This window comes from Artibeus jamaicensis, unplaced genomic scaffold, assembly GCF_021234435.1.
Source record: "Artibeus jamaicensis isolate MK-2021 breed Jamaican fruit bat unplaced genomic scaffold, CSHL_Jam_final scaffold_3222, whole genome shotgun sequence".
Classification (NCBI taxonomy): domain Eukaryota; kingdom Metazoa; phylum Chordata; class Mammalia; order Chiroptera; family Phyllostomidae; genus Artibeus; species Artibeus jamaicensis.
The window spans coordinates 4901769-4927526 of record NW_026522038.1 but is presented as its reverse complement, the minus strand read 5'-3'; the positions used below and the strand labels follow the sequence as shown (position 1 = coordinate 4927526).

At 39.9% G+C, this 25758-nt stretch overlaps 1 protein-coding gene across 2 annotated transcripts in view; it reads left to right on the top strand.

Moving 5' to 3' along the window:
• CFI (complement factor I) overlaps nucleotides 1-25758 on the top strand; it is a 35330-nt gene that overhangs the window by 919 nt on the left and 8653 nt on the right. The window contains exons 2-11 of one of the 2 annotated variants that reach the window (XM_037156099.2): nucleotides 6562-6841; nucleotides 8289-8442; nucleotides 11301-11482; nucleotides 12347-12460; nucleotides 12614-12724; nucleotides 16093-16116; nucleotides 16271-16291; nucleotides 19009-19044; nucleotides 21048-21151; nucleotides 21320-21423. In XM_037156099.2, coding sequence (XP_037011994.2) covers nucleotides 6562-6841; nucleotides 8289-8442; nucleotides 11301-11482; nucleotides 12347-12460; nucleotides 12614-12724; nucleotides 16093-16116; nucleotides 16271-16291; nucleotides 19009-19044; nucleotides 21048-21151; nucleotides 21320-21423 — 1130 coding nt within the window. The remainder of the gene's footprint in view (nucleotides 1-6561; nucleotides 6842-8288; nucleotides 8443-11300; nucleotides 11483-12346; nucleotides 12461-12613; nucleotides 12725-16092; nucleotides 16117-16270; nucleotides 16292-19008; nucleotides 19045-21047; nucleotides 21152-21319; nucleotides 21424-25758) is intronic. The other variant, XM_053657023.1, reaches the window with a different exon arrangement.

The window sequence follows — 25758 nt, the reverse complement described above, 5'->3', positions numbered from 1 at the left end:
CGGAAAGGGCAGATTACAGCCAGGAAATTCGTCTATTAAGGTTCAAGATGTAGAAGGCCTTTTAGGTATTTATGAAGCATTGCTATCAAAGCATTTTGAAACAGGATTCCAAAAACTGCTTTTGTCTTAATGCTGGTTTATAGAAGCAAAAATTTAAACAAAACTACCTAAGAAATCAAAAGTATTACATACTTTAAGTTTCCTATAAGTTCTAAAATATATATGCAATGTTTAAAACAGAGAACAAATGGGAAGAAACTGAGTGTTCATTGATAAGAAACTGATTAAATCATTGTACATCCATAAATGAACTATCATGTACCCATTAAAATAATGCATTCTATATTTACTTTAAAAAGACCTCACTAAAATCTTGATTTTGTTCAATAAAAAATGTACATGCACATGGCTGTACCTGTGTAGGCACCCAAACATACACACACGCAGCTGCCTACGCGAATGGAGATTTAGGAGTTCCTGGAGACTGTGTCAAGCGTGAACATTGCTTTCTCTGAGTGATGGGATTATTGGTGACTTATTTTCTGTCTTATACATTCATGAATTTTCAGAATTCGGAAATTCTGTTTCATTCATTCTTCATTTTTTTTTAAATACCAAATAAGAGTGTGTTGATTTATGCTAAGAAAAATTGGTTTTTGGAAAAAAAAAAAAAGACATTTCAGCCACATCTTCAGTTCCTGGCACAAAAATGGAATAAAAAACAAAATGGAAAATAGTAGTTTTCACTTATAAAAAAAGAGCCTCTTTTTTTTAACTGAGCAATCATTCAATAGTAAAGTTGTCTTGATATATTTTAACACACAGCATTTTGAGAGAAATTAATACTTGTGAATATTTCAGAACTTCCTAAAATATCAGTTCATAAAAGAATGGAATAACTACTTTAAATAAAGGCTCCCATAGAGATGACATAAATATGTTCAAAGAAGTTTTTTAATGTATCTACATTATTAGAATGAAATGAAATATATACGGCTGCATGAAATTTGTGTTATTTTGAAAGCCAGGAGCCGATTTTCTTCTCGGTAATAAACGGCCCCACCCCTTTTTATATGAAAACATTCTGATGGACTGACTTGGACGTGGACTCCGTCAGTGGCAGATGTGGCCGACAGCGGCACAGACTTAAATTGCTCTGAATAGTGAAATGAGAAGTTCGGTTTGACGGAACCTGCACAGGCAAAGATGGGAGGAGACTCGGGAAAGGATGGCAGAAAACCCCAGGGCCCAGAGGGTGTGGCTGCTGTCCGAATAACCCCGGAATAGGAAGGGGCAGGGAAGCCAAGTGTTTCAGTCAACTTGGTTGTCTACCGTGATGCTACTGTGCTGTGGCATAATCCCTCCCTGAAACCTTAAATGTTTATTTTACTCTAAAAGTTTATCGTAAACCTCGGTTCATACGGGTAGTATTTCAGAAAGACAGAACTAGGGTGGTGTTCAGCAGAGCAACAAAGAGAATAGGCACAGGAGGCGACATGCAGCGCAGAGAGCGAGGGCAGCAAATGGTGGCAGACGAGGCAAATGCCAACACCTGTCATTCCAAAAACGACAGGAGAACCAAGCAGGCTGTCAGAACTAGCTTAGTCAGCACTCTGCTTATCAGTCATGGGCCACCAGCATCCAAGTGAACACTGAATCAAAGACAAGGCAACTTTAAAGTGTCAGGAAAGCTTGGCGTCCTGTCTGCTTGCCTTGCCCCACCCTGTTCCCAGCTCTGTGGCCGTCCTGGAGATGGCAATCCGCATTCTCAGTGTGGAACTCCAGTCCTCAGCTCTAGAAGGAGCACAGCAGACTTTATTTAAAAACAATAGTGTGTCAGTTCTAACCTGTTTTGGGGGTGCCTGAATGCCTGACACTACATACTCACCTTTATTTTGCCTAATTCAGAACTCACTCAGAGTACAAAGGCAGCAGGCATTCCTGAAAAGCATTGTAAGACAATCAAACAACCTGCAGCCATCTAGGACAAAAGATTACAGTGGAGACTTATAACAGAGTGCTGAAGCTTGGGAGGGAAACTCAGGGAAAGAGTATCCGTGGGAAACTAGTGGATTCAACAGCCCCTGTGTATACTCGGGAATATAGAAAGAAACACACACGCCCAGGGCAGAAAGCATACTCAGAAAAGACCTAATAAGATGCTAAACTTACACCTCTAACTAATCTCTAGGCTCAGTGCAAGCATGAACTGAAGGCTAAATTGGAATAGTAAATGACCTGGCTAAGCCTTGTTGTTGATTTCAGCAGTCTCCTTCCTTCCTTCCTTCCTTCCTTCCTTCCTTCCTTCCTTCCTTCCTTCCTTCCTTCCTTCCTTCCTTCCTTCCTTCCTTCCTCCCATCCTAAAGGAAGCTGGAGAAGCCATGGTTGACATCGGCCCATACAGCTGAGGAGCCAGAGACTATTTAAATCATCCTTAGAACTGCAATCATAGCAGTGTATTTTTTTTAACAAAATATATTCTTGTTGTATTTTTACCATATGAAGTATTTTTTAATGGAGAAATTAAGACATTCTCAGATGGTGGCGTTAGTTGCTAGTAGACCCACTCTCCAAAAAATGCGCCACAAGGAAGGGAGTGCTTCAGACTGAGCAAAAAGACGCTGTACAGTAACTTGAAGGCATACAAAGAAATAAAGATCCTGCAAGGGCAAATTTTTTTGTATTTATGTAGGTAAATACAAAAGTCAACATTGTTTTATTTTTAGTTTGTATCTCTTCTTTTTATTTCCTAAATGATTTAAAACACAATGTATAAAATAATCACAACTCTATGTTAATAGTCACACAATGTATAAAGATGTAATGTGTAATGATAACAACAGAAAAGAGAGTATGGAATTGTAAAGGAGCGGAGTTTTTATATGCTCTTGAAGCTAGATTGGTATTAATGCAAACCAAATTGCTCTAAATTTAAGATTTTAAGTATAATCTCCATGATAACTACAAAGAAAGTATCTTTAAAAATACACAAAAAAGGAAATGAGAAGAGAATCAAGGCAGTTCACACACAAAACATCAACACAAAACAAGGCAGTAATGGAGGAACTAAAAGACAAAAAGGCAGAAGTAAGGCCTTCCTCATCAGCAATTAACTTAAATGCAAGTACATTAAATTCTCCAAATCATAGGCACAGATTGGAAGCATTTCTTTTAAAAAACAACAAACCATGATCCAACTCTATGCTGTCTACAAGAGACCCACTTCAGATCCAAAGACATAAATAGTTTGAAAGTAAAACACTGGAAAATGGTATTCCATGCAAATAAATAGTAACCAAAAAAGAGATGGAGTGTCCATGTTACTATGAGCCACATGTCCATTTGTGAAGAGTATGTTAATGATTAAATTAGCTAAAACCAAATTATATAATCCTATATAATCCATAATGTTCCTTTACCAAGCACATACACATGATTCTCTGTCTTAAAATACAAAGCCTCTCTGAACTCCATCACCCCTCCAAATATTGCCCCATTTCCCCATGCCCCTTTACATCTAAACTCTCAAAAACATGCTGTGCTCAGTTTCTCTTTTTTCATTCTTCCCTGAACCCAGTCAGGTCTGAGTTTGCACCATCCTACCCAAATTACATTTGTCAAGGTCATCCCCCCACTGGAGATGCATCAGACACAGCTGCTGATCACTGTCCTTTCTCTTTGCCTCTGTGCCATCATTTTCCATTTATTTGTCACTTCGCTGGCCACATCCTCTCTTCTCTACTAAATCGTCAACATCTGTCTAACCCCTAAGCGTTGGAGGGCTCACTCCCTCCAGTGGCTTTATATTTCATTTACAGAATAAGCCGAAATCTCTGCAGCAGCCTACAAAATTCTACATGATCAGTTGCCTGCCCCTCCAATACTCTGACCTCCTAGCTTCCTGTTCTCCCTCCAGCCACTTACTCCCCTCCAGCCATGCTGGTCCCCCTGACCAAGCGCACACCCCACAGCACATATGCTTCTGCTCTACAGCTCTTCCCTGGCTGTTTCCTCTGATGATGACACGCCCCCTCTAGAATCTGCACTGCCTGCTCACGCACCTTCAGATTTCTGCTCTAAGGTAAACTTCTCCCCATAGTCTTCCCTGACAACTCTGTAAAAAATAGCAATCCTCCTGTCTCTCTCTACTATTTCCATCCCTCTCACCCTGCATAGCATTTGTCATTGTTATTTCATCCTGTATATTTATTCTTTATTCTTTTGTGACTGCTTCTCCTACTAGAAATGGAAGCTCTTTGACTTTGTGCCATTCACAGTTGTAACGGCAGGAGCTAGGACAGTGCCTTGCATGGGATACGCTCTCGACAAATACTGAACGACTATGTTATTGGTGTGTTTTTTAAATTATTTATTGTTGTTCAATTACCATGTCTGCATTTTCTCCCCACCACTTCCCATCCCCTTTATTTTTCTCCATCTCCTCCATGAACAATAGGCCCCTTGTGCCCCTGAAGTGAGTCTCAACTAGGAGAAAAGAGAAGCTTTCAACCGAAATGAAGTTTCAAGTCTCAATGATTACACAGGCTGGGTAGTGTGATCATTGTTGAATAATGGTTCCTAGCACTAAAAGTCTTTTAACATTTTGTTTCTGCTCTAACCTAAGGGTGACTAAAAAGTTCTGACACTTGCCTAAGTTTCTATCCAAAATCAAGGAAAAATAGCCCTCAGAAAGATTTAAAGAGATTAAAGGTGGAATCAAATTGGTTTCCCTTTGCACCCAATTAAAATACCACTCTTTCAATAGAAGGGTGATACTTGAAGGCATGACAGTCAACTCACACAGGGGTAAGGAATTATAGAAATTTCAACTCCAGTAGTGGAACCATGAAAGGTATGTGACTGGTAGGTTTCATTCTAGACCAATGTATCAAAAGCCAGTGTAGTGGATGACTAATTTGTCCAATTGTTTCAGTGGCTATTTAATAAAAATTTATTGAAAAGCACATTGGACAAGATGACTTCGACAGCTTTTGCAAATTTTTGCATGGGTTTAAATGACTGTTTTTTTTTTAAATTTGTCTTCATAAGAGCATTCAAAGATTGCTTTGTTTCTGCCCCAGCTTGCTGTTACCACAGCAGGAGGGCACTGAGAAGAGAGGGGCTCTCAGGCAGGGGGCTGGGAGCCTGGAGGGCAGAGTGCCCAAGAGGGGGGCGCCTGGGACACACAGAGAAGACCCTGGCTCTCCACATCGACTTTTGACCCGCTTGGCCTGTTCCCAGCCCTCATCTCACTACTTTGGATTCCTGCAAGTCTAATCAGTCAGGCTGCCTATCTCCCCCCTTCGGGTTAGGACAGGAGCTTTTACTTCTCTGGCCGGGGGCACAGAGCACTGCTTACTAATTCATTTATTGAATTCATTGACAAATGAGCTAGTGACCTGTCTTCCAAGCTTCAGACACGCATTCCTCTTCCCACATATCTCCTGATACATGTGCATCAGGCACCTCAGTCTGAAACCAAATTCACATTGCTCTGTTTTAACTTAATATCTATTTTGATTAATGTCACTATACATCCTTACTATCGCTCAACTTCAAAACCTAGGACCCACCCTCAACCCCTATATGGAATAAACTGTCCAATGTCATTGCTTTTGCTTCTGCAATGTCTTCCCAAACCTTCCTCATGCTCACTCCTGCTGCCTCGTCCTCCCCAGTTTCCTGAGCCGTGCCCACCCCATTGGAAGCGCATCCCGCCCCACCGCGTGCCCGTCTGTTGGGACTGCCCGCAGTTCCCTAGATGCGGTGGGCACCACCCGTCCTGGGCTCTGCCGGCACCGGCCCTCTGCTAGCACCTGTCCCTCCTCCCCTTGCTCAACTGCTGCCCCTCCATGAGGCCTTTTAAAATCCCCCTTGAAAGACTCACTCTCTTCCACCCCAGGAGCACTGTGCATATTTTTATCCACTGCTGTATCACTTACCACAGTGTGCCTGGTACCCCAGTTATTATGTGTGTTTCTACATTATCTTCTTAGGAGACAGAACCCATGATGTGTTCATCTTAGAAAAATTTTGCACACAGTAGGGGTTTAACAATTAGTTTTGCATTTATTAGTAGAATTAATCCATTTCATTCATCAGTTCATTCCATAAGACTATGTCTAGCATCAAATTTGTGATTCCTTAACATGGCTGATGAGACTCATTGATTTCTTCAAAGGTGGAATGTTATGCGGGCTTTAGGGTAGTGATAGCTGCCACTGATTTCATGCCCACGCCCTGTCAAGCATGAGATGCATATTATTTTTGACCTTTGCAATAACCTTGCAAAATAGAAGAGCTCATGCCCATTTCACAGATGAGGAAGCTCACATCCACGAGGGTAACTTGCCCAAGATCATATACAAGTAACTGTAAGTGCCCAGGGTGGGACTAGAAGCCAGGTTTATTTAATTCTAGAAACAACCAGACCAAATCCCCCTCATCTATATTGTGGGGTAGGTGAGCCTGTTGTTTTTTTTTTTCCTTTCCTTCACTTATTCATCTTCAAAAAGAAGATTTTGGTTTGTTGATAACCTAACTTTTATTTGTGTTTTGTAGGTAACTTCAGCATCAGACACATCTCAAGAGAACCTGGTGGATAAAAAGTGCTTAACGGAAAAATTCACACATCTCTCCTGCCATAAAGTCTTCTGCCAGCCATGGCAGAGATGCATTGATGGGATGTGTGTTTGTAAACTTCCCTATCAGTGCCCAAAGAATGGTACCCCGGTGTGCTCAGTCAACGGGAGGAGCTACCCCACTTACTGTCAGCAAAAGAGTTTAGAGTGTCTTCGACCAGAGGCAAAGTTTTTAAATAATGGAACATGTACAGCCAATGGTAGGAAAAGCCTAATTTGTTCTATAATATGAGAAGGAAATTGTCTATCATATTTTCCATTAGAAAGTAGTTCTCCTTTGAAATGTTAGAGTGACAATTCAAAATTATCTCCAGTCTCGGTAGTAACTGGGGTGATAACTGAAGGAGCCAGCCCGTGGGGCCCAGGCCCAAGGACCTGAGGCAGGTCCTCCCCTCGGTGCCTGTGCTATGCTTTGCTGCCCAGCCCTTCAGAACTGTGACCACCCTCACTTCTGCTGAGCTAAAAGCTCACTGACTTGGTTCAGAACCTAGTGACGAAGTCTCTGCATGAGATTGGTACTGATAAGGAGCCCCTGCTGGACCTCCGGCTCCAATCATTTCTTCCAATATTCACCCCTCCGGCCAAGGGGAGCCCAGGCCACTGCTGACCTAGGACACACTCCAACCTAGCAAACTCAGTGCATCAGATCAGAGAGCTTGTCTGCCCTCCATTCAGGTGCCTAATATAGTAAGAAGGCTGGGAAACCATCACGTGGGTTAATGGAGTGGTTAAGTCAATATCAGTCCGATTTCATTGCAAGCCCCGCCAAACCCCAAATTTGGTTGTTGACAAGCTACACGACTTCTCTGGGCCCCTGTTTCCACAATTGCAGGATATGAACAATAGTAATTCCTACCTAGTAAGACTCTCGTGGAAATTAAATAAAATCATGTATGTAAAGCTCTTCACACAGTGTGGGCACAGAGAATGCTCATGAAATTTTCAGCGATGACAGCAAACCTCAGGCTTATTGTCTTGTGATATCAATGATCACAGGCACTCAATGAATCTGCAGAGGAATGCTTGAAACATTCTTTTTAAAAGCATCGTGATATGTATGTACCACCTCACCGTGGCCTACTTGTTTCTGTGGTGCTGAGTGAAGATGTCGAAGGACGGTGGAAAAGGAGAAGGAAAGCCCCTGTGGGAGCCCATCTCTATTACCTGTGGGAGAGGCGGAAAGCCACTGTGGAGACTGTTTTGTTCTCATGAGACATTAAATGCCTTAAATGCATGAGAATACACAAACCTTACTTACATTTTCATCATTTGTTTGGCGAACTCTCCAGAGGACAGACTCTGGCGTGAGATCGATATTAGTAGATTCGGATTCCTGGCTTCACCATTTGAGCAAGTAACTTAACTTCTTGCATAAAAATGGAGAAGCTTAGGCTCCTCATGTGTAAAAATGGGAATGAACATCAGCCTAATCTTCTTAGGGTTGACACGAGGACTTTGTGATGTTCTATATAACTGGGCAGCACAGCCAGTGACACACAATAAGCCCTCATAAAATAGTGGGTATCATTATTGTTAAAATCTTCATGGTGTTCAATCTTATGTTATGTATTTTACTATTTTAAAGCCTTTTAATCAAGAGGAGAGTGAGTGCCTAAATTGTTGCTCATTCTGTTGGTTTTATTTTAGGACAATTTAATGTTGCCTTGAAGTATGGAAATAACTATTCAGAGGGACTTGTGGAAGTAAAACTTGCAAACCAAGATAAGAAAATGTTCCTATGCAATGACAGCTGGAGCATGACACAGGCCAACGTGGCCTGTTTTGACCTGGGATTTCAACAGTGAGTGCCTGTATCAGGGTATTTTCTCAGGGCTGATTTTCTTGTTCCAACTATGTGCTTTTTCATGACCTAACCTTCCTGTGGCACAATTTCCTCATATGTAACCTGAGAATATTAACTGCCTGCCTCAATTCAGCATTGTTAGGATTAAATGTGTTCATGATTGATTAGCGCTTAGAATACTGCTGAACACAAAGCAACTGAAAGTTTGTTCAAGTATCTGGATACAAATTCTTTGCTGATTCAGAGAGTTGCAGATATATTCATTAGTCTGTTTCTACTCGTCTATAATTATGTCAACTTTTTCATACTAATATTATTTATTTAAGCCTTGTTTCTTTTTTTCTTGATCGACCTTGCAGAGCTTTGTCTATTTAATTAGTGTTTTTGATTTTGGGGTTTGTAAATTGTCTCATTTCTTTTTCAGCTTCATTAAGTTTTGCTGTTATGTTTGTCTCTCTCTTCTTTTCTGTATTGTAATTTTTCTAATTCCTTGAGTTAAATACTTAACTAATCAATTTTTCTTTGTTTTTTTTTATTGTTGTTCAAGTACAGTTTTCCACCTTCTCCCTCCACCCCTCCCCACTACCTCTTTTTTTTCCCAAGATAAGCATTCAAGGTACAAATTTCCCCCTACCTACTTAGTGCTTCATCTGCTTGTCCCTGGCCTCCATAAGCGGTTTTATTTATTGCTGAGTTCAAAATATTTTCTCATTTTTCAATATGATTTATTCTCTGACACATGTAATTTAGAAGTTTCTTTCCCAGTGAATATATTAGTTTGCTTTTAATTAACTTTTGTTATTGATTTTCAATTTAATTGTGTTGTAGTCAGAGAATGTCTCTATACAATGACAATTGCTTAAATATTTGTTGAGACTTGCTTGGTGCTGAGTACATTTTAAATACTTCATGTGCAGGGTCCTATATAATCAATATGTTATTTACTAGAATAAGCAAGCTTGTTAACTGCATTAAATCTTTTCCCACTTCTTGACTTTCGTGTTTTTGTGTCCCTTATAAACAGCACACGCCTAGATTTTTTAAAGTCCAGTATGACAATGACCGTATGAAGTGCGCAGACTGTTTATACTCGTGATTATTTACATTGTGAATTTTATTTTTCCTATCTTATTTGGGGCTTATGATTTACCCTGCTTTTTCTGTGCTCTTGTTCCTTCCTTTTCTAACTTCTATTAGGTTAATAAAGTTGTCATTGTTTTAATCTTTCCCCTTTTCTTCCTCTATGTGATTTGCAAATTCTGTTCTATTTCTATTCCTTTGGTGTCATCTGTACATTAACACCATGAGTTCTTGACTGAGAGAGTCCTCACCCTCTTCAGGAATCAAACAAACAATGTCATTACCCTATCAAGTTTCTAGTATTTAGTTCCACCTTATTTAACATGTCCTTGCAGTTAATTGCTATCACTACCTAATAAGCAGCTATTATTACTGCTGTTTAGTCCATACTTACTCAGATTTGGTTGATGGTTACCAGCTTCTCGATTCAATTCTGGATTCAGTTTTCTTCCTCCTCAACCATATCTGTCAGTCAGTAGTTCATCAGTGAGAGTCTCTAACCATTAAGTTGAACAGGGTATTTATGATTTTTTGGCAGTTTGTGACCTACAATCTATAATTCAACCTAATGGTAAACTCTCTCACTATCATGTTCTTATCATATTTTTTGTAAGCTCATGAACAGACTTCTCTGATTTGAGCCAGTGGATACTTCCCTTACTTCCTTAAGAGTTTGTTGTAAGCATTTATTATATTTTATCTAGTATTTTTGGATAGTTTTAGGTTGAAAGTTTTTTCATATTATTCACCTGACAGATTAGCCCAAGTGGCTCTCCTTTATGCTCATATCTTGATGCTGTTTGACAGTTTCACGACTACTGTATCCTCACTATGGGTCTAAAATAATAAAAATACCCTCCTTGTTCCCTTTCATTGTTTTGTCTTTCATTCTAGTTCTAATTTACCTGATATTTATATTGCCATTATCCCCTTATTTTTGTTTATATTTGCATGATGTATCTTTGCCCAGCTTTTTATTCTTTAACTCGTTTTTCTCATTTGCTTCTAACGAGAAGCAGAGAGCTATTAAATCTCCTGGAATCGTAGTTCACTGTAATTCATAACCTTTAGAATACTGGGTCATTAAGGTAGCCTCTCACACATATTTTAAACAAATTCAGAAGTCCAGGCAATGATATATATATGTCAAAATATCACCTTAATAGTGTTAAAGATGAATTGAAGGTATAGCTTAGTATAAAAGCAAGATGGACCTGCTCACATTAAACCGATGTGGCCTCCCGGATCTGAGGCAACAATGGAAACAGCGTGGTGAGCCTGACAGCGTGGAGCAGGCAAAGGGGCACCTCCATCCCCCACCTAAAATGGAAAAGCTGGGCTGACCTCCCTTCATTTATATTTCCAAAATTCCCTGATTAAATGAGTCCATTCCCTTCTCTGGAGAGAAAGGCCAAGAGTGGCACATCTCATGTTGGAAGGAACATCAGGAGTGAGAAAGAAGAAGCAACCCTCATTAACAAGAAACAGAGGAAAGGAAACCAATAATTGCTGCATGCTTGCCACGTTTAGAACTCTGGCTCATCAGTTTAGATTGATTGTTTGTTATAGTTTATCTTTGCAAAGCTTGGTGAGATAGTTATACTCACTTTTTCAGGTGAAAGTACTGAGGCTCAGAGATTTTAAGTATCTTGCCCAATCTATCACTCATAAATAGAAAACAAGAGGAAATTAACTATTACTTTTCTTCTACAGCAAGGTTATAAATGCAAAGGACTCATTATTCTACCCTGATATTTCATTTTTGCTATCTGCAGAGGTGCTCATGATACTCAAGGAAGTTTTCATTTTCCCGAAGATCTCCACAGAAATTCCACCGAATGCCTGCATGTGCAGTGTCGAGGGTTTGAGTCCCGTTTGGCTGAATGTACTTTTACCAAGAGAAAAACTGAGAGTTACCAGGGTTTAGCCAGTGTGGTGTGTTACACAGAGAATACAGGTTGGTAGAGAGTGTTTGCCTGATGTTTGCCCTTCCTTCAAGGTTGTTTACTTCAAACCAAGTCTGTAATAAATAAACAAATGGTAAATATCCAGTTGCCAGTCACAGAGGCAAAATCATGTTGTGGGTTTTATAGCCTAAATTGATATTCTTCCCCTATTGTAGCTTTTGCCATTCAAATATTAATTCTGTCTAGGATCCTTTATGGGAAGCAGAGTTGCTTGACTCCCTTTTGCTTCCTTGAACATCTGGAATAAAGTTAGCATAACAAACACAAGTCAGTCAACATCAGAAGAAGCCCCAGCATCTCCTTTGAGATGTCTAGCCTGTACGCAGTCCTTTAACACCTGGAAGTGACCACATCTGGGTTTCAGTGTCCAGGCCACTTTTTCTCCTTCATCCTGATATTGGAATATTTTAGCCATGTGTATGGCGTTAAAGGCCAAAGCCTTTTATGGTGCTAAAAATAAATGTAGCATCAAGATGTAAATGGCACTGTCCGAGTAAGTCTAGGGATGAAGGTGGGGACGAATGAAGAAGCATGAAAAGAACGGGCGAGCACACCAGTGTTTGCCAGGGCCCGCCCGCACGGCTGATCCCCGGGCCGTCCCCCGGTCTCAGCAGGTACAGGGCTGCACAGCAAACACTGGTCTTCAGAGAGAACGACAGGGCCTCCATCGGCCAGTGTTGGCGTGTATTTTCCTTATGAACAATATGTACTATGACCTGCCACCTATACATTTTAAATCAGTTTTTATTTGATGCCCGACTTAATTTTAATGTCCCCACCCTTCCCCAAATGTGATTGAGATGTCATCCAGAACCCCACAAGTAGAACTCACAGAGATCATTCCTACTTTACAGTTTCCCCAACAAATGACTCCTTTCAGTGTGTCAACGGGAAACACATTGCGTGGAGCAAGGCCTGTGACGGCGTCAATGACTGCGGAGACCAGAGTGATGAGCTGTGCTGTAAAGGTAGCGATAAATCTCGCCTTGAAATCCCCCAGATGCATCCGTCGGACTCAAAAAGCAGAAACAACTTTACCATAGAATTTTAGAGTCCATTTCATTCAATTTTAAGAATTAAAAAAACACCAAAATTCTTCTATTTATGCTCGTTTTGCATAGGGTGTCGTGGCAAAAGTTTCCATTGTAAATCGGGCGTTTGCATTCCAAAACAGTACGTGTGCAATGGTGAGGCGGACTGCATCACCGGAGACGACGAAGTTGGTTGTCAAGGTAATTTAAATTGTGTGGTTCCTTTTTTTTATTATTTGATCCAGGGGTTCTAAAAATTATTTTAAGACACATTGAAATCTTTTTTGTTTTTTAAAAGTTTTTATTTATTCACTTTTGGAGAGAAGGGAAAGGAGAGAGAAAAAGGAGAGAGACATCAATGTGTGTTTGCCTCTCATGTACTCCCTACCAGGGAGGGACCTGGCCCGAAACCCAGGCATGTGCCCTGACTGGGAATTAAACCGACGACCCTTCAGTTTGCAAGCCAGAGCTCAATCCACTGAGCCACACCACCCAGGGCCCTCCATAGATCTTATAGTCATGCGGGTGAGGAAGACAATAGAAAAGAGAAATAAATAAAATATCTTGGGAAAAAAAAAGTACTAAGAAGAAAAATAAAACAAGGAAGAAGGATATAAAATGCCAGGGGTAAATTTTTAAATTTTAGATAAGGTGGCCTGGGAAGGCTCACTCACTGATGTAACTTTTAGGTCAAGAGCTGGAAAAAATGATGGATGTAATAACTATATATGGTGCCTGGTGGGTACTGGAAATATTGAGGGGAACACTTTGTAAAGTATATGATTGTCTAACCACTACGCTGAACACCTGAAATCAATACAAAATAATATTGTAATTATTTTTGAATTATTAATTATTGAATATAAACTGTAATTTAAAAATAAAATTTGAAAAGAAAAGATGTAACCAGCCATGCAGATATCTGTGGAGGAGTGTTCTGGGCAGAGGCAACAACCAGGGCACTGTTCCTCAGACAAGAGCTCGTCAGTTTGCTCGTGGAACAAGCAGCCAGGAGGCTAGTGGGGCAGGTGTGGCAGGTAGTGGTAGTGAGAGATTTTTATAAAAGAGACGTGGGAGAGGCTGCAGAGGTGGTTTGGATGGAGGAGACCAGAGCCTGTTAGTGAGTGAAATGGGGGTTTTAAGTAGAGGAGCAACGTGATCAGACACTCATTGTAAATGCAGATCAGCCTGGTGGATGAGTGGGAAATAGTCTGTTCAGGGGTAAGGGCAGATGCAAAGGAGATGGGAGGAAGCCACCGCATCAGTCCAGGGAAGAGATGATAGTGACTGAGATGAGCGGATAGGAAGGGAAATGAGAAGCAGTCAGATGTTGGATCTGTTTTGAAGCTAGAGCCAAAAAAGTTCGCTGATAGATTGGATGGGGGTGTGGGAACAAATCAGCAGTCGAGGATAAGACCAGCGGTTTGGGCCTGAGAATTGAAAGGATGGGGCTACTTTCAACAAAGGTGGTAAGGCTTCGAGAGAAGTGGCTGTACTTACACCCACCTCATGGGTGGTAATTACCCAGTGGTGTGAGAGTAAGTGTTTAACAACTGACTTTGAGAAGGAGAGGGAAGCCCTGATTTGTAGCCTCTGCCAATTTCTGTGGTGTAAATGCTCCCACATGGGCCATTTCAAGCCATTGACATGATGCCACAGAACACAAGCCGGGAAGTCACCCAACAGCCCCTCGTGTAGTGGCGGAGTCCCTGTCAGGACACTACTGAACGACTGGAAACTGCTTATTGTCGTGTCTGTGCTTGTCTTACCTTCCCTTCTCAAATGTAAACACCTTTATATTCCAAACGTCCTAGGTAAAGAACTTCACACATAAGTATTAAATAAGCAAATGTTGAAGATACGTAGGATAAGTGAACCGATACTAAGTTTATGTTGTCATCACTGGGTATGCCAAGAGTTTGACTTCGCCAAAATTTTGTTTAATTTTCCATTCATATCACTTCTTAAATTAAAAAAAAACACACTTCCTAGGATTTCAAACTATAACATTTCTCTTGAAGGGTATATAAGCAGTTGAGCGAAATACTTTTGTATTCGTTAAATTCTTTGCAAAGGGAGAGGAGAAAGAAATTTCTAAATTTTTAGGGAGAAGGACAGTAAACCATGGCTTTTGCCAGCAAAGCTTAACAGTCTTCCCGCTGGTTTCACTGAGATATAACTGATACCCAGCACTGAGTAAGTTTAGGGTGCACAGCATAATGACGACACACATATATTGTGAAATAATTAGAATAAGCTAAATTAACATGTTACCTCACACAGTTACAAAGAAGCTTTTTCCCCTGTGATGAGAAAGTTTAGGATTTACTCTCTTAGCAACTTTCAAACATGCCATCCAGCAGTGTTAACTGTAGTCACCGGCTGTATATTTATTTCATCTGCAGCACTCACTTATCCTATCACTGATTACATCTTGTACCTTTTGACCACCTTCTCCCAATTCCCCGTCCCTGTGCCCTGCCTCTGGTGACCACCAATTGGATTTTGGTGTCTATGAGTTTGGTTTTTTTGCATTTGAGGTGTAAGTGAGATCGTATAGTATTTGTCTTTCTCTGGAGCTATATACAGTTCGATTTCACTTCTTCAGTGTAGTATTTTGGGTTTCTTCTCTTCCTCTTTTTTTCCCCACTCCCTCTCTTTCCTCCTTCTCTTCCTAATTCAAAAGTTTTAAGTTTATGGTCAAAGAACACAATTGGTTATTTCATCAGAAAAAAAATATTCTACTACAAAGGAGTAACTACAGCACATAGTTTAGTTTTCTTATCAATTTCTCAAATCGATATCAAAAATATAGGTAGTCAACTGTCTCTGTTACTTCGGCTTACCCTTCTCTTTCTACAATGGGTCTAATTTTTCCCCCTGAAGAAAGAGCAAGTGAGAGTAGATATGTAAAATGTATGTATATTAGTATATTCATTAATCTCTCTTTTCAGTGGACAGATTAGAATTAATAAGCCAAGGGAGGTTTAGGGTATATCTTGATTTCATTTATCTTTCATAAGCCTACCTTTTATTAATATAACTGAAAGAGTTATAAATCTTGAATAACTATAGTAACTTTGCTGTTGGGCATGGGTTCAACTATATCTAAAATACAAATCTCGTTTTAAATCTCAAGTAAAGATGATTTCCTTGCTGTGTGAAATCGGTGTGTTTACATGGAAGATGAAACATTTGCTATGCAGTGTTAAAAATCAAAGGAAGAGCCCTGGTTAATGTGACTCAGCTGGCTGGGTGTCATCATGCAAACCAAAAGGTCTTGGCTTCCATTCCCAGTCAGGGCACACACCTAAATTTTAGGTTTGGCCCCCATTCGCAACACATGCAAGAGGCCACCAATCAATGTTTCTCTTCTTCCCTTCCCCTCTCTCTAAAATCAATAAAAGAAAAAAATTAAATCAAAGGAAGGTGGCATAATGTGGTTGCCTTTTATGTTCTTGTAAATATTACTTTAACTTGTTATATTATGTCTGAAATAATGATTTGTGTATATTTTATGGAAGTGAAAATAATCTTTTGCTACAGTGAGCTTTTTGTTTTGTTTTTAGGAGCCAGAAATCGTAAATTTAAAGGTAAATGTATTTTTATAATACACAATTTATACTACAAAATAGAAAATAAGAATAAAGTGTTATAACTTTTACAATACATGTACTGATATAGTGTGCGTTTTTCTCAAATAAAAATTACCCTTCGCTGTGGTAAATTTTTTGTGTTTCTTTTCAGGCTTCTCACATGTGGCTCAAGGTAAAAAAAATTTTTATTAACTTCTTGGGCTATTGAGGAATTGAAATAAAACAAAGATACTGCTACCTTACATTTTCAATGAACCGTTAACTGAGGATATGGCCATGTGTTGCCATTCACTGAGCCCTCTCATGAGTTTAGGCACAGAGGCCTCTGTTCACGGTGAGATAAACTTTCATTCACATTCTCAGTCCCCACCCACAGTCTGTGTGTGAACTAAAACCACCCACAGTGGGGCATCTCCTGCACATTCCACATTCGCCAAGTACCCTTTCTTCTTTTCCTTCACTTTTCCCTCAAAACCAAGGCAGTTCCTGACTAAACTGCTACCAGATGAAAGATATATCTTTGCATGATAGGTATTTTCTTGTACTTCGTAAATTGAGAGTTCCCAAATCCGGCTCTTTAGGATCACTTTTTTCTTTGTCATTCGTTTTAAATGACTACCAGAAGGTCAAAGTCCCCCCTCAGGGTTTCTTACGATTTCTGGGAGACTTTTATATGCTCAAGATCACCCCTAAGGGCCTAATGTCAATTATTTCTGTCTATTCCCCCATCTTGTCATCTTGCCTTCCAAGGTTGCTGTTGTTCCCACCACCACTAGTAGCCTTCATTATTTCTTTCCCTCGTCCCTCCCTCTTCCCCTTCCTTCCTTCCTTCCTTCCTTCCTTCCTTCCTTCCTTCCTTCCTCCCTCCCTCCCTCCCTCCCTCCCTTCCTTCCTTCCTAGTGTCAGACCTCAGGGGCACAGAGATGAGTTCATGATATGCTTCAGCTCATTGAACATGACCATCCCTGGTCCAGACAAGGCCCCACTCTTGTTTTATTTATTCTGTTATCCCCATTCCTTATGCCAATTCCCCAAAGTGACCATTTTCATGTGATTTAACATGTATGTTTCTTGGTTTGCATGCATTCTCATCCGATGTGTATTATTATTTTGTGATCATACATTTTAAATTCACATAGTATTTTGTTGTAGATCTCATATTTCCTTTTTTATTTTCACAAAGAATTATGTTTTAAGGATCTGTTCATGCTGTTATGTGGCCATTCAATCTGTTGCTTTTTAACTGCTGTGTAAGATAGTCTGTGGTGTTCTTACTTCACAATTTACTCTCTGCTTTCTCAGCGATTCACTCTCAGCCCCCAATCACACTGTAATGAATGTCCTCTCCTTAGGCCTGTGTAGGAGACTTCTCTGAGACATCTAGCTGGCCAGGAGTTGCTGGCTCTTGGGGTACACATCTACTTAATTTGACTAGGCAGTGCCTGTGTGTTCTTCAGCAGAGCCATCCAGTCCTTACCTCCACGAACCACACACCTCAGGGTTCTCCTCAACTGCACCAACATTTACTATTATCCAGCTTTCTCCTTTTCCTGGTCTCATACCGTCTAATAACATGGCATTGCTTATTAATTTGAATTTTTGTTATAACCAATGATTTTGAATCTCTTTATATGCATGCTAGCCTTTTGGATTTTTTTCCTGCTTTTTCTTTCTTCTTTGCTGCCACCACTTGACACCTTCCACCTCATTCCACATTGGGATTGCAGTCTTCTTCCCTGTTGGTTTGCATCCTAGGCATTAATCTGTTTTCAGTTTAAGCATTGCCTATACTTTCTTCCATTCTGTCATGTATTGACTTTATCTATAGTGAGCCTTGTTGAATATAAATCTTTACATAATCAAAGCCACTGATTATTTTCCTTATGGTCAGTGCTGTCAGAGCTCTGTGCTGATCTTTCAATATGTAGTTGACCTTAGCTACACTGGGCTTTCCCCATCTTCCTTTTTCAAGCATTTAGTGGGAATTTTGAGGTTTTTCTATGAGCCATGAAGGTGCTTTAGTGAAAGCTCTGAGCAGAGCCTGCCTCAGCCTAGAAAATGCCCTATGTGTGTGGCATAACAGATACATGCATGTGTCTTCTAAAAAAGAACTTGGGAAATCCAGGGCTAAGCCTCAGGTGGCTGCACAAGGTAGCCTTGCCCTCTAGGCAGCAACCTCATCCAAGACAGAGAGCCACGGGTTGGAGGGAATCCACCTTCGAATCCCCAGTTCAAAGAAATCAGGATCCTGGGCATAACTGAAATGTTCTAGGGGAGCAGAGTGAAGATTAACATCCTTCTATATATCTTCAAGCAAAATCTAAGGATGAGAGAGAGAAGAATATTTTTTGTTTCTTTTATTTTTTGCTTTTGACTTTGGTATCCCAGATGTCTAATACCAACCATGCCTGACACTGAACCCAATGCGATCTCCTTGTTTGCGTGAGCCCTGAAAGAAGTGCCCTGTTATGTCCACAAAGAGGGGAGCCTTTGCAATGTCAGCTCCGAACTTTTTGGATCAGGGACTGCTCCCTACCCTATGTAAGGAACTTGTGAGTGCAGAGTTGAAAGAGCAGCGTTTCTTCTTCGGGCACTTTGGGTGTTCTAAAATGCAGAAAACTGTGGCACTGTGAGCCTCCCCATTCCATTTCACCGACAGACACCTCTACTTTATGCAAGCAAAATCCTGCCTCGTTCCTTTGGCGCCTTCACAATTACCTAGTTGAAAACAAAGGACTCAGATGATGTGCTTTAGGGGCTTTGTAGTGTCCTTTTTAAAGGGAAGACAAGTTTTAAGACAGAAAATTATTATCAAAGTTTAACTAATTCTAATGGTTTGATTTTTGCTATTAGCACAACTTTAAACTTTGGAAATCTGTTTTATTATAGAAGAAATAGAAATTTTGACGGCTAACATGGATGCAGGTATGTTAACATTATTCTTTTTTGCTCTATGTGTGTGTACATGTATGTAATTTCATTGATTCGAGCAACAATTAGCTTTTACATAAATAGAAAAAACATTACATTTTTCTTTTCCTTATCACTTTTAAGAAAAACAAGCATAAATGCTTCTTGAGAACTGCTTTAAAAATGGATTAATGCATTTGACTAATTTGAGGTGAAAACAATACTCTAGCCCTTCATAAAGTTTTTCTATTTGTTATGAGCTTTGTCAGGTCAATTTTGTTAAAAAGAAAAACAAAACAGCAAAATTTCAAGCATGACCCAGAACATACATTTTGAAATAGAAAAATAATGGACTTCATTGAATTAACCTGTTCTTTCCCAATGTTTTAAACCATGATAATAGAAGGACTATGAAAACCTATACTCTGGCCAGTTGTGAAGCTAAATTGAATGTTAGTATTAAGTTTCTGGGAAGACAGTAATTGATAAGAGCTTTGAGGTCAGACTGACTTGCATTAAATACTGACTCAGTTATTTATTTGCCACATAACCTTAGGTGAGTAACTGAACCTCAACTACATTTGGGAATAAAATAGCTCCCTATTTTAAAGGTATTTTAAACTGAAGTACATGCAAGACTCCCTTCTAATTGCCAGACCCCAAAATTAATTAACAAATTTAAAAAATCAGGCAATGAGTTAAAAATTTAGATCTCAAAGCCACAAATACTCAGAAGGGATTTTCAACAAAGGCCCTTTGTTTTCAACCCAAGATAACATTAATTTTTAGGTACTACCCAAGCTGGTTTCACAGCCTTGATGAATACAATCTCTCGTCTTTCAAAGGCCCAAGCAGAAATTTAAAACCTGCCATCACACTCTTCCTCCAACCTTAGGAGGGGTGGGAGCCCCCCCAAAATAATTTACCCACATTTTTCACAACTTCTCTCCCTTGAGGATCTACGTCCTTTTATACTGAAAGCAATTACAGTGATATTAATTTTCCTTTCTCATTTGAGTCTGTAAACATTTTCATGATGTGATAAGATATACAGGGAGGATAAGGAGAGCATCTTATACTGTTACTTTCTCCCTTTGTCAGGAATTCTCTTGCAGATCCTTGCCTTAAGCCTAGCTCTACCATGTTTTCTTCCCAGTAACCAATGTACCACATCCGAATGCTCACAGAGAAGGAAATGTCATTGCACATCAAGTGGCTGAACACACATCCACTCTCCTGGCCAATTGACAAGGGATTGTCTAGGGGTTCCTGGCACGTTATCTCTCCAAGTTAATGTGATGATTAAATGAGATAACCATAGACAAAGCACTCAGCACGGGGCCTGGCACATCATTGTTAATGATGTTAATATTAATATTATTCAAAAGATTTCCATATAAATAGCCTGTAAAAAGTCAAAAAAAAAAATCAAAGCTAGGAGAATGAGAAGATAAGAGTTTTCCACCCGGAGGCTGCCACTCTGAGCTGACCTAACCCAGCAGTAATTCCTGGGCTGGTGCTGTTTCTCATTGGCCAGAGGCGGATGAATGTTTAACCCTTCGGCGAGCCTCCTTCTGCCACTGGTCCACCTTTAGGAAGAGTTTGAGATAACCAAGACAATTTTTCAACAGGATGAAAAGTACAGTTCAGCATCCAAAATAATTCACTGATGAATCTGGCCTCTTTCATATTAGCTGTGACTCCGCTTTTTTTTGTGGCATGCATCAATTGAGAACTGTCTGCCCACAAGATAATGGGTTCACAATCATGAGACATGGATGGTGTGGCTCAGTGGATTGAGCTTTGGCCTGCAAACCAAAAGGTCACTGGTTCAATATCTGGTTAGGTCACATGCCTGGGTCGTGGGCCGCATCCCCAGTTGGGGGCATGAGGGAGGCAACCTATCAATGTGCATGTTGATGTTTCTCTCCATCTCTTCCACCTTCCATTTCCCTCTCTCTAAAAATAAACAAATGAAATCTTTTTTAAAAATCATGATATAATCTCTTTTCTTGAAGAAAGAAAACGAATAAAATCGTTGTTCCCTAAACTATCCTGTGGAGTTAAAAACAGCTCGCCCACTCGAAGGAAACGAGTCGTTGGAGGAAAACCAGCAAGAGTGGTAAACCCACATGAAAAGTTCCCTCTGACTTCCCAGGAATGCCTGAGTTTGGGGGAATACAGGGAAGGGGGACGTATATAATTCTAAGAGACTAGGGGCCTTGCAATAAAAAATCTTATAGGAATATCTGTTTGTAGAATGATAGTGACCACCCAAATGTCTTTATAGGGAGACTTCCCGTGGCAGATAGCAATTAAGGAAGATGACAAATTCAACTGTGGAGGCATTTATATTGGTGGCTGTTGGGTCCTGACTGCTGCGCATTGTGTCAGGTAAAGAATGTCTCCAGTAGATTTGGGATTTCCTGAAATATTGAATATGAGTAATAGAGATTGTGACAGATGATAAACAAAAATATATGTGAGAGATGTCATTGGCAAGTTCCATTCTACTACTGCTAAACGCCCACTGATATTCACAATAGGGACTTCAGAACCTACTGTGTTCCCCCAGACCAAAGTATTGATCTCAGCTGGCAAGGGCAGACCAAACTTGTTGGTACCAAGTTACTTCACTTGGCTCATTTGCATGGTGGGAAAGTAAGTTGATGATAACTACATTTATCTCCTCCTTTGTCAGGGTTTTGAGATTCTCAGGTTAGAGAGGTGGAATAGGCATAGTGTCAACATTAGCACGTGACAAAAGATGTCTCCTAATTACCTACAGATGGGGAACATAATTTTCATTCAGGGCCAGTAAGGTAGTTAATAAGTGTCTTTATTCATTGGCAAAGGCTGCCATAAGTAAATATGAAGGTAGGAGAGAGCAGGGCTTAAATAACAGAAATTTATTTTCTCATAGTCTGGAGGCTGGAAAGGCAAGATCAAGATATTGGTAGGGGTGGTTTCTCTTTGGCTTGTAGACAGCTGCTTTCTTGCTGTGTCTTCACATGGCCTTTTCTCTGCGTGTTTGCATTCCCGATGTCTCTTTCTGGTTTTATAAGGAGACCAGTCGTCCTGGATTGGGCTCTGCTCCTATGGCCTCATTTAACCTTAATTAAACCTCTTTGAAGGTCCTATCTGCAAACACGTCTAGTCACATTTGGGATTAGGGCTTCAACATGTGAATTTTAGGGGGCACACAATTGAGTCCATAACAGTGACTGCAGGGAAATACCTAAAAGGTGTTAATAATGAATAAAGGTCATCTCAGAGGAGGACAGAGTTTGGGATTCTGGCCTCGGTTCTGACCATTAGAATGAATGAAATATCATTTACTGAGCGCCTCTTACAGACCAAATACCATGCCTGGTACTTCCACACATGCTATTTTGTTTTAATATTCTCACAGTTTTAAGAGGTAAATAGTAGTATTTACTACTCTTCCCATTATACAGATAAGAAAACTGAGACTGAAAACTTACATGACTTGGCTGAAGCTACACTAATCAGGTTCAACATATCTGACAGTAACTTAGATGAAGGCCTACTAAACAATTCTGCAGATGATCCAAAGTTGAGAAGAATAGGAAACACGCTGAATGATTGATTTCATGTTGGGTGATGCCCATAATTATCCTCAGGGGTTGGAGCAATGAGCCAAATCTAATTTCCTCCTTCTTAATGACCCTTTTCTCTTGACTTCTATGAGACACACTCTCTGGTTTTCTATCATCCTCTGTAGAGGCCCTGCCTTCTCTGCCTTTTGCAGCTTCCCCTTCATGTGACTGAGCATTATTGCTCAAGTGAAATTCTGGAGTCCTTCAATATTTAGCCTGGTTTCCCCTTCTCTTCTTACTTCTCTCTTTAAAGTTAACTGTGCTTTGTGGTAAACAATGCTATAAGCTGATACAATGGTATCTCCAGCCTGGACGTCTCCTCCAACCACTGACTGTCTACAGTCCATCAACACTTCTTTGCTATATCAAAAGTACATCAAATCAAAATCTCTAAAAGTGAGCTCATGATATGCCTCTTGCCCCAAATATGGTTCCCTATCTCAGCAAATGGCAACACCATTCATCCAGTTACACCAGACAGAAATCTAAGCATCATTGCATTTCATGTCCTCAACCCGACACAGCCCAGGCAATATATTACCAACTCCAGGTGGCATTTTTACTTTCTAACTATTTCATCTCAAAACTTTCCATCTCTGTGGTTACCCTGCTTTCACCTCTCATCTGAATTATACCAACTGCCTCCTAAATGGCTACCTACATTCACTCTGCCCACCTCATCCCCTATCTATCCATTCTCTACTATGCAGCAAGAGTAATATTTTCATACCTGGTTTTGATCACTTGTTGCTTAAAATTCAATAGCTTTGCATTCCCCATAGGATAAAAAAAACTAAACTAAACAAAAACACTGCATTACCCAGTAGGCCCCATACGACCTGAGCTCCATTTACCTTGGTCAATCTCACCTTGCCCCAGGCTTCACCTCTTGCTCTCTGCTCCACCCTTCCTCAGAGAACCTTCCCTGGCTCTCATGTCAGAGAACTCCTCTTGGTAAGTTCTAGAACTCATGTGTTTTCATTCCTCTCACTTTTCACAATAGAATACATATCTTCATTAGTGTGAGTATCTATTTAATGCTACATCTTTCCCTAAATACTGAGCTCCAGGAAGGCAGGAACTCTTTCTGATTTTGCTCATTTCTCTACTCCAATGGCTACCACAGCACCTGGTATGCAGTAGGTGCACACTAAGTATTTGTTTAGTAATCTGAATGCATAAACAGGGTTAACCTTTCAACAATATTCATTCAGAACCTCTGATCCTAAAAAAACCAATCAAAATTAATATGAAGTACATTCTTGGACCACTAGTATTAAATAAAGGCATCCTGAACACCTCATTAGCTTGTAGGATATCACTGTTTAAGGTGATTACCTGAGAAAAATGATGGTAGATGCCCAATTTCCTAGAAACCAAGAGCTGAAAATTGGTACAAAATGGAGTGAGGCATAAGAACAGTCTCATTCACCATTTAGCTCATTCACCATTGCTTGCTCTTTCTTTCTTTCTTTCTTTCTTTCTTTCTTTCTTTCTTTCTTTCTTTCTTTCTTTCTTTCTTTCTTTCTTTCTCCATATTTGAATTTACTATTTTGTTTTATTTTAAATTATGTTCTATTGATTATGCTAGTGTAGTTAATCCAATTTTTCCTCCTTTGCCCCCCTTCACCCAGCAACCCCCGCTCCCTCTGGCAATCCCCATTCCATTGTCCATGTCTATGGGTTATACATATGTTCTTGCCTACTCTATTTCCTATGCTATACTTTACATCTCCATGACTATTCTGTAACTACTAATTTGTACTTCTTTTTTTAAGCTTTTTTAAAGGTTTTATTTATCTTTTAGAGGGGAAAGGAAGGAGAGAGGAAGAGAAACATCAATGTATGGTTGCCTCTTATGCGTCCCCTGCTGGGAACTGGCCAGCAACCCAGGCATATGCCCTGACTGGGAATTGAACCTCGATCCTTTGGTTTGAAGGTCCGTGCTCAATCCACTGAGCTACACCAGCCAGGGCTAATTTGTACTTCTTAATCCATTCACCCTTTTCAGCCATTCTCTACTCCCCACCCAACCTGACAACTATCAAAACATTCTCTGTATCTATTATTCTGCTTTTGTTCTGCTTGCTTATTTAATTTGTTTTTTAGATTCAATTGTTAATAGATAGTATTTATTGCCATTTTATTGTTCATATTTTTATCTTCTACTTAAAGAAAATTTTTTTAACATTTCATATAACACTGGTTTTGTGGTGATGAATTACTTTAGCTCTGTTTTGTTTGGGAAGCTCTTTAGCTGTCCTTTGATTCTAAATGATAGCTTTGCTGTATAGAGCAATCTAGGTTGTAAGTCTTTGCTTTTAATCACTTTGAATATTCCTTGCCAATCTCTTCTAGCCTGCAGTTTCTTTTCAGAAATCAGCTGACAGTCTTATGGGGCCTCCCATGTAGATAACTAACTGCTTTTCTCTTGCTGCTTTTAAGATTCTCTCTTTGTCTTTAACCTTTGGCATTCTAATTAAGATGTGTCTCTTAATTAGATGAGCCGCTTTGGGTTTATCTTGTTTGGGACTCTCTGGACTTATATGTCTATTTCTGTCACCAAGTTAGGGAAGTTTTCTTTATTTTTTCAAATAGATTTCCAATTTCTTGCCCTTTCTCTTTTCCTTCTGGCACCACCATGATGTGAATGTTGGTATGCCTGAAGGTTTCCCAGAGGTTCCTTACATTATCCTCATTTTTTTTCAATTTCTATTTTCTTGCTGTTCTTATTGGTTGTTTTTTGCTCTTTATATCCCAAATCACTGCTTTGATTCTTGGCTCATCCACTATACAGTTGATTCTTTGTAAATTGTTCTTTTTTCAAATTAGTGTATCCTTTATTTCTGGCTGGATCTTATTTATGCTATTGAGGTTCTCACTAAGTTCCTTGAGCATCCTTATAACAAGTGCTTTGAACTCTGCATCTAGCAGATTGTTTCTCTCCATTTTGTTTAGTTCTTTTTCCAGAGTTTTGTTCTGTTTATTCATTTGGGCCATGTTTCTTTTTTTTTTTTTTTTATTTTTTTTTTTTTAGGGAGAGGGGAAGAAGGGGGGAAAATTGTTGTTTCTTTTCTTGCCCGTGAGGGACGGCGACGAAACGAGGGCC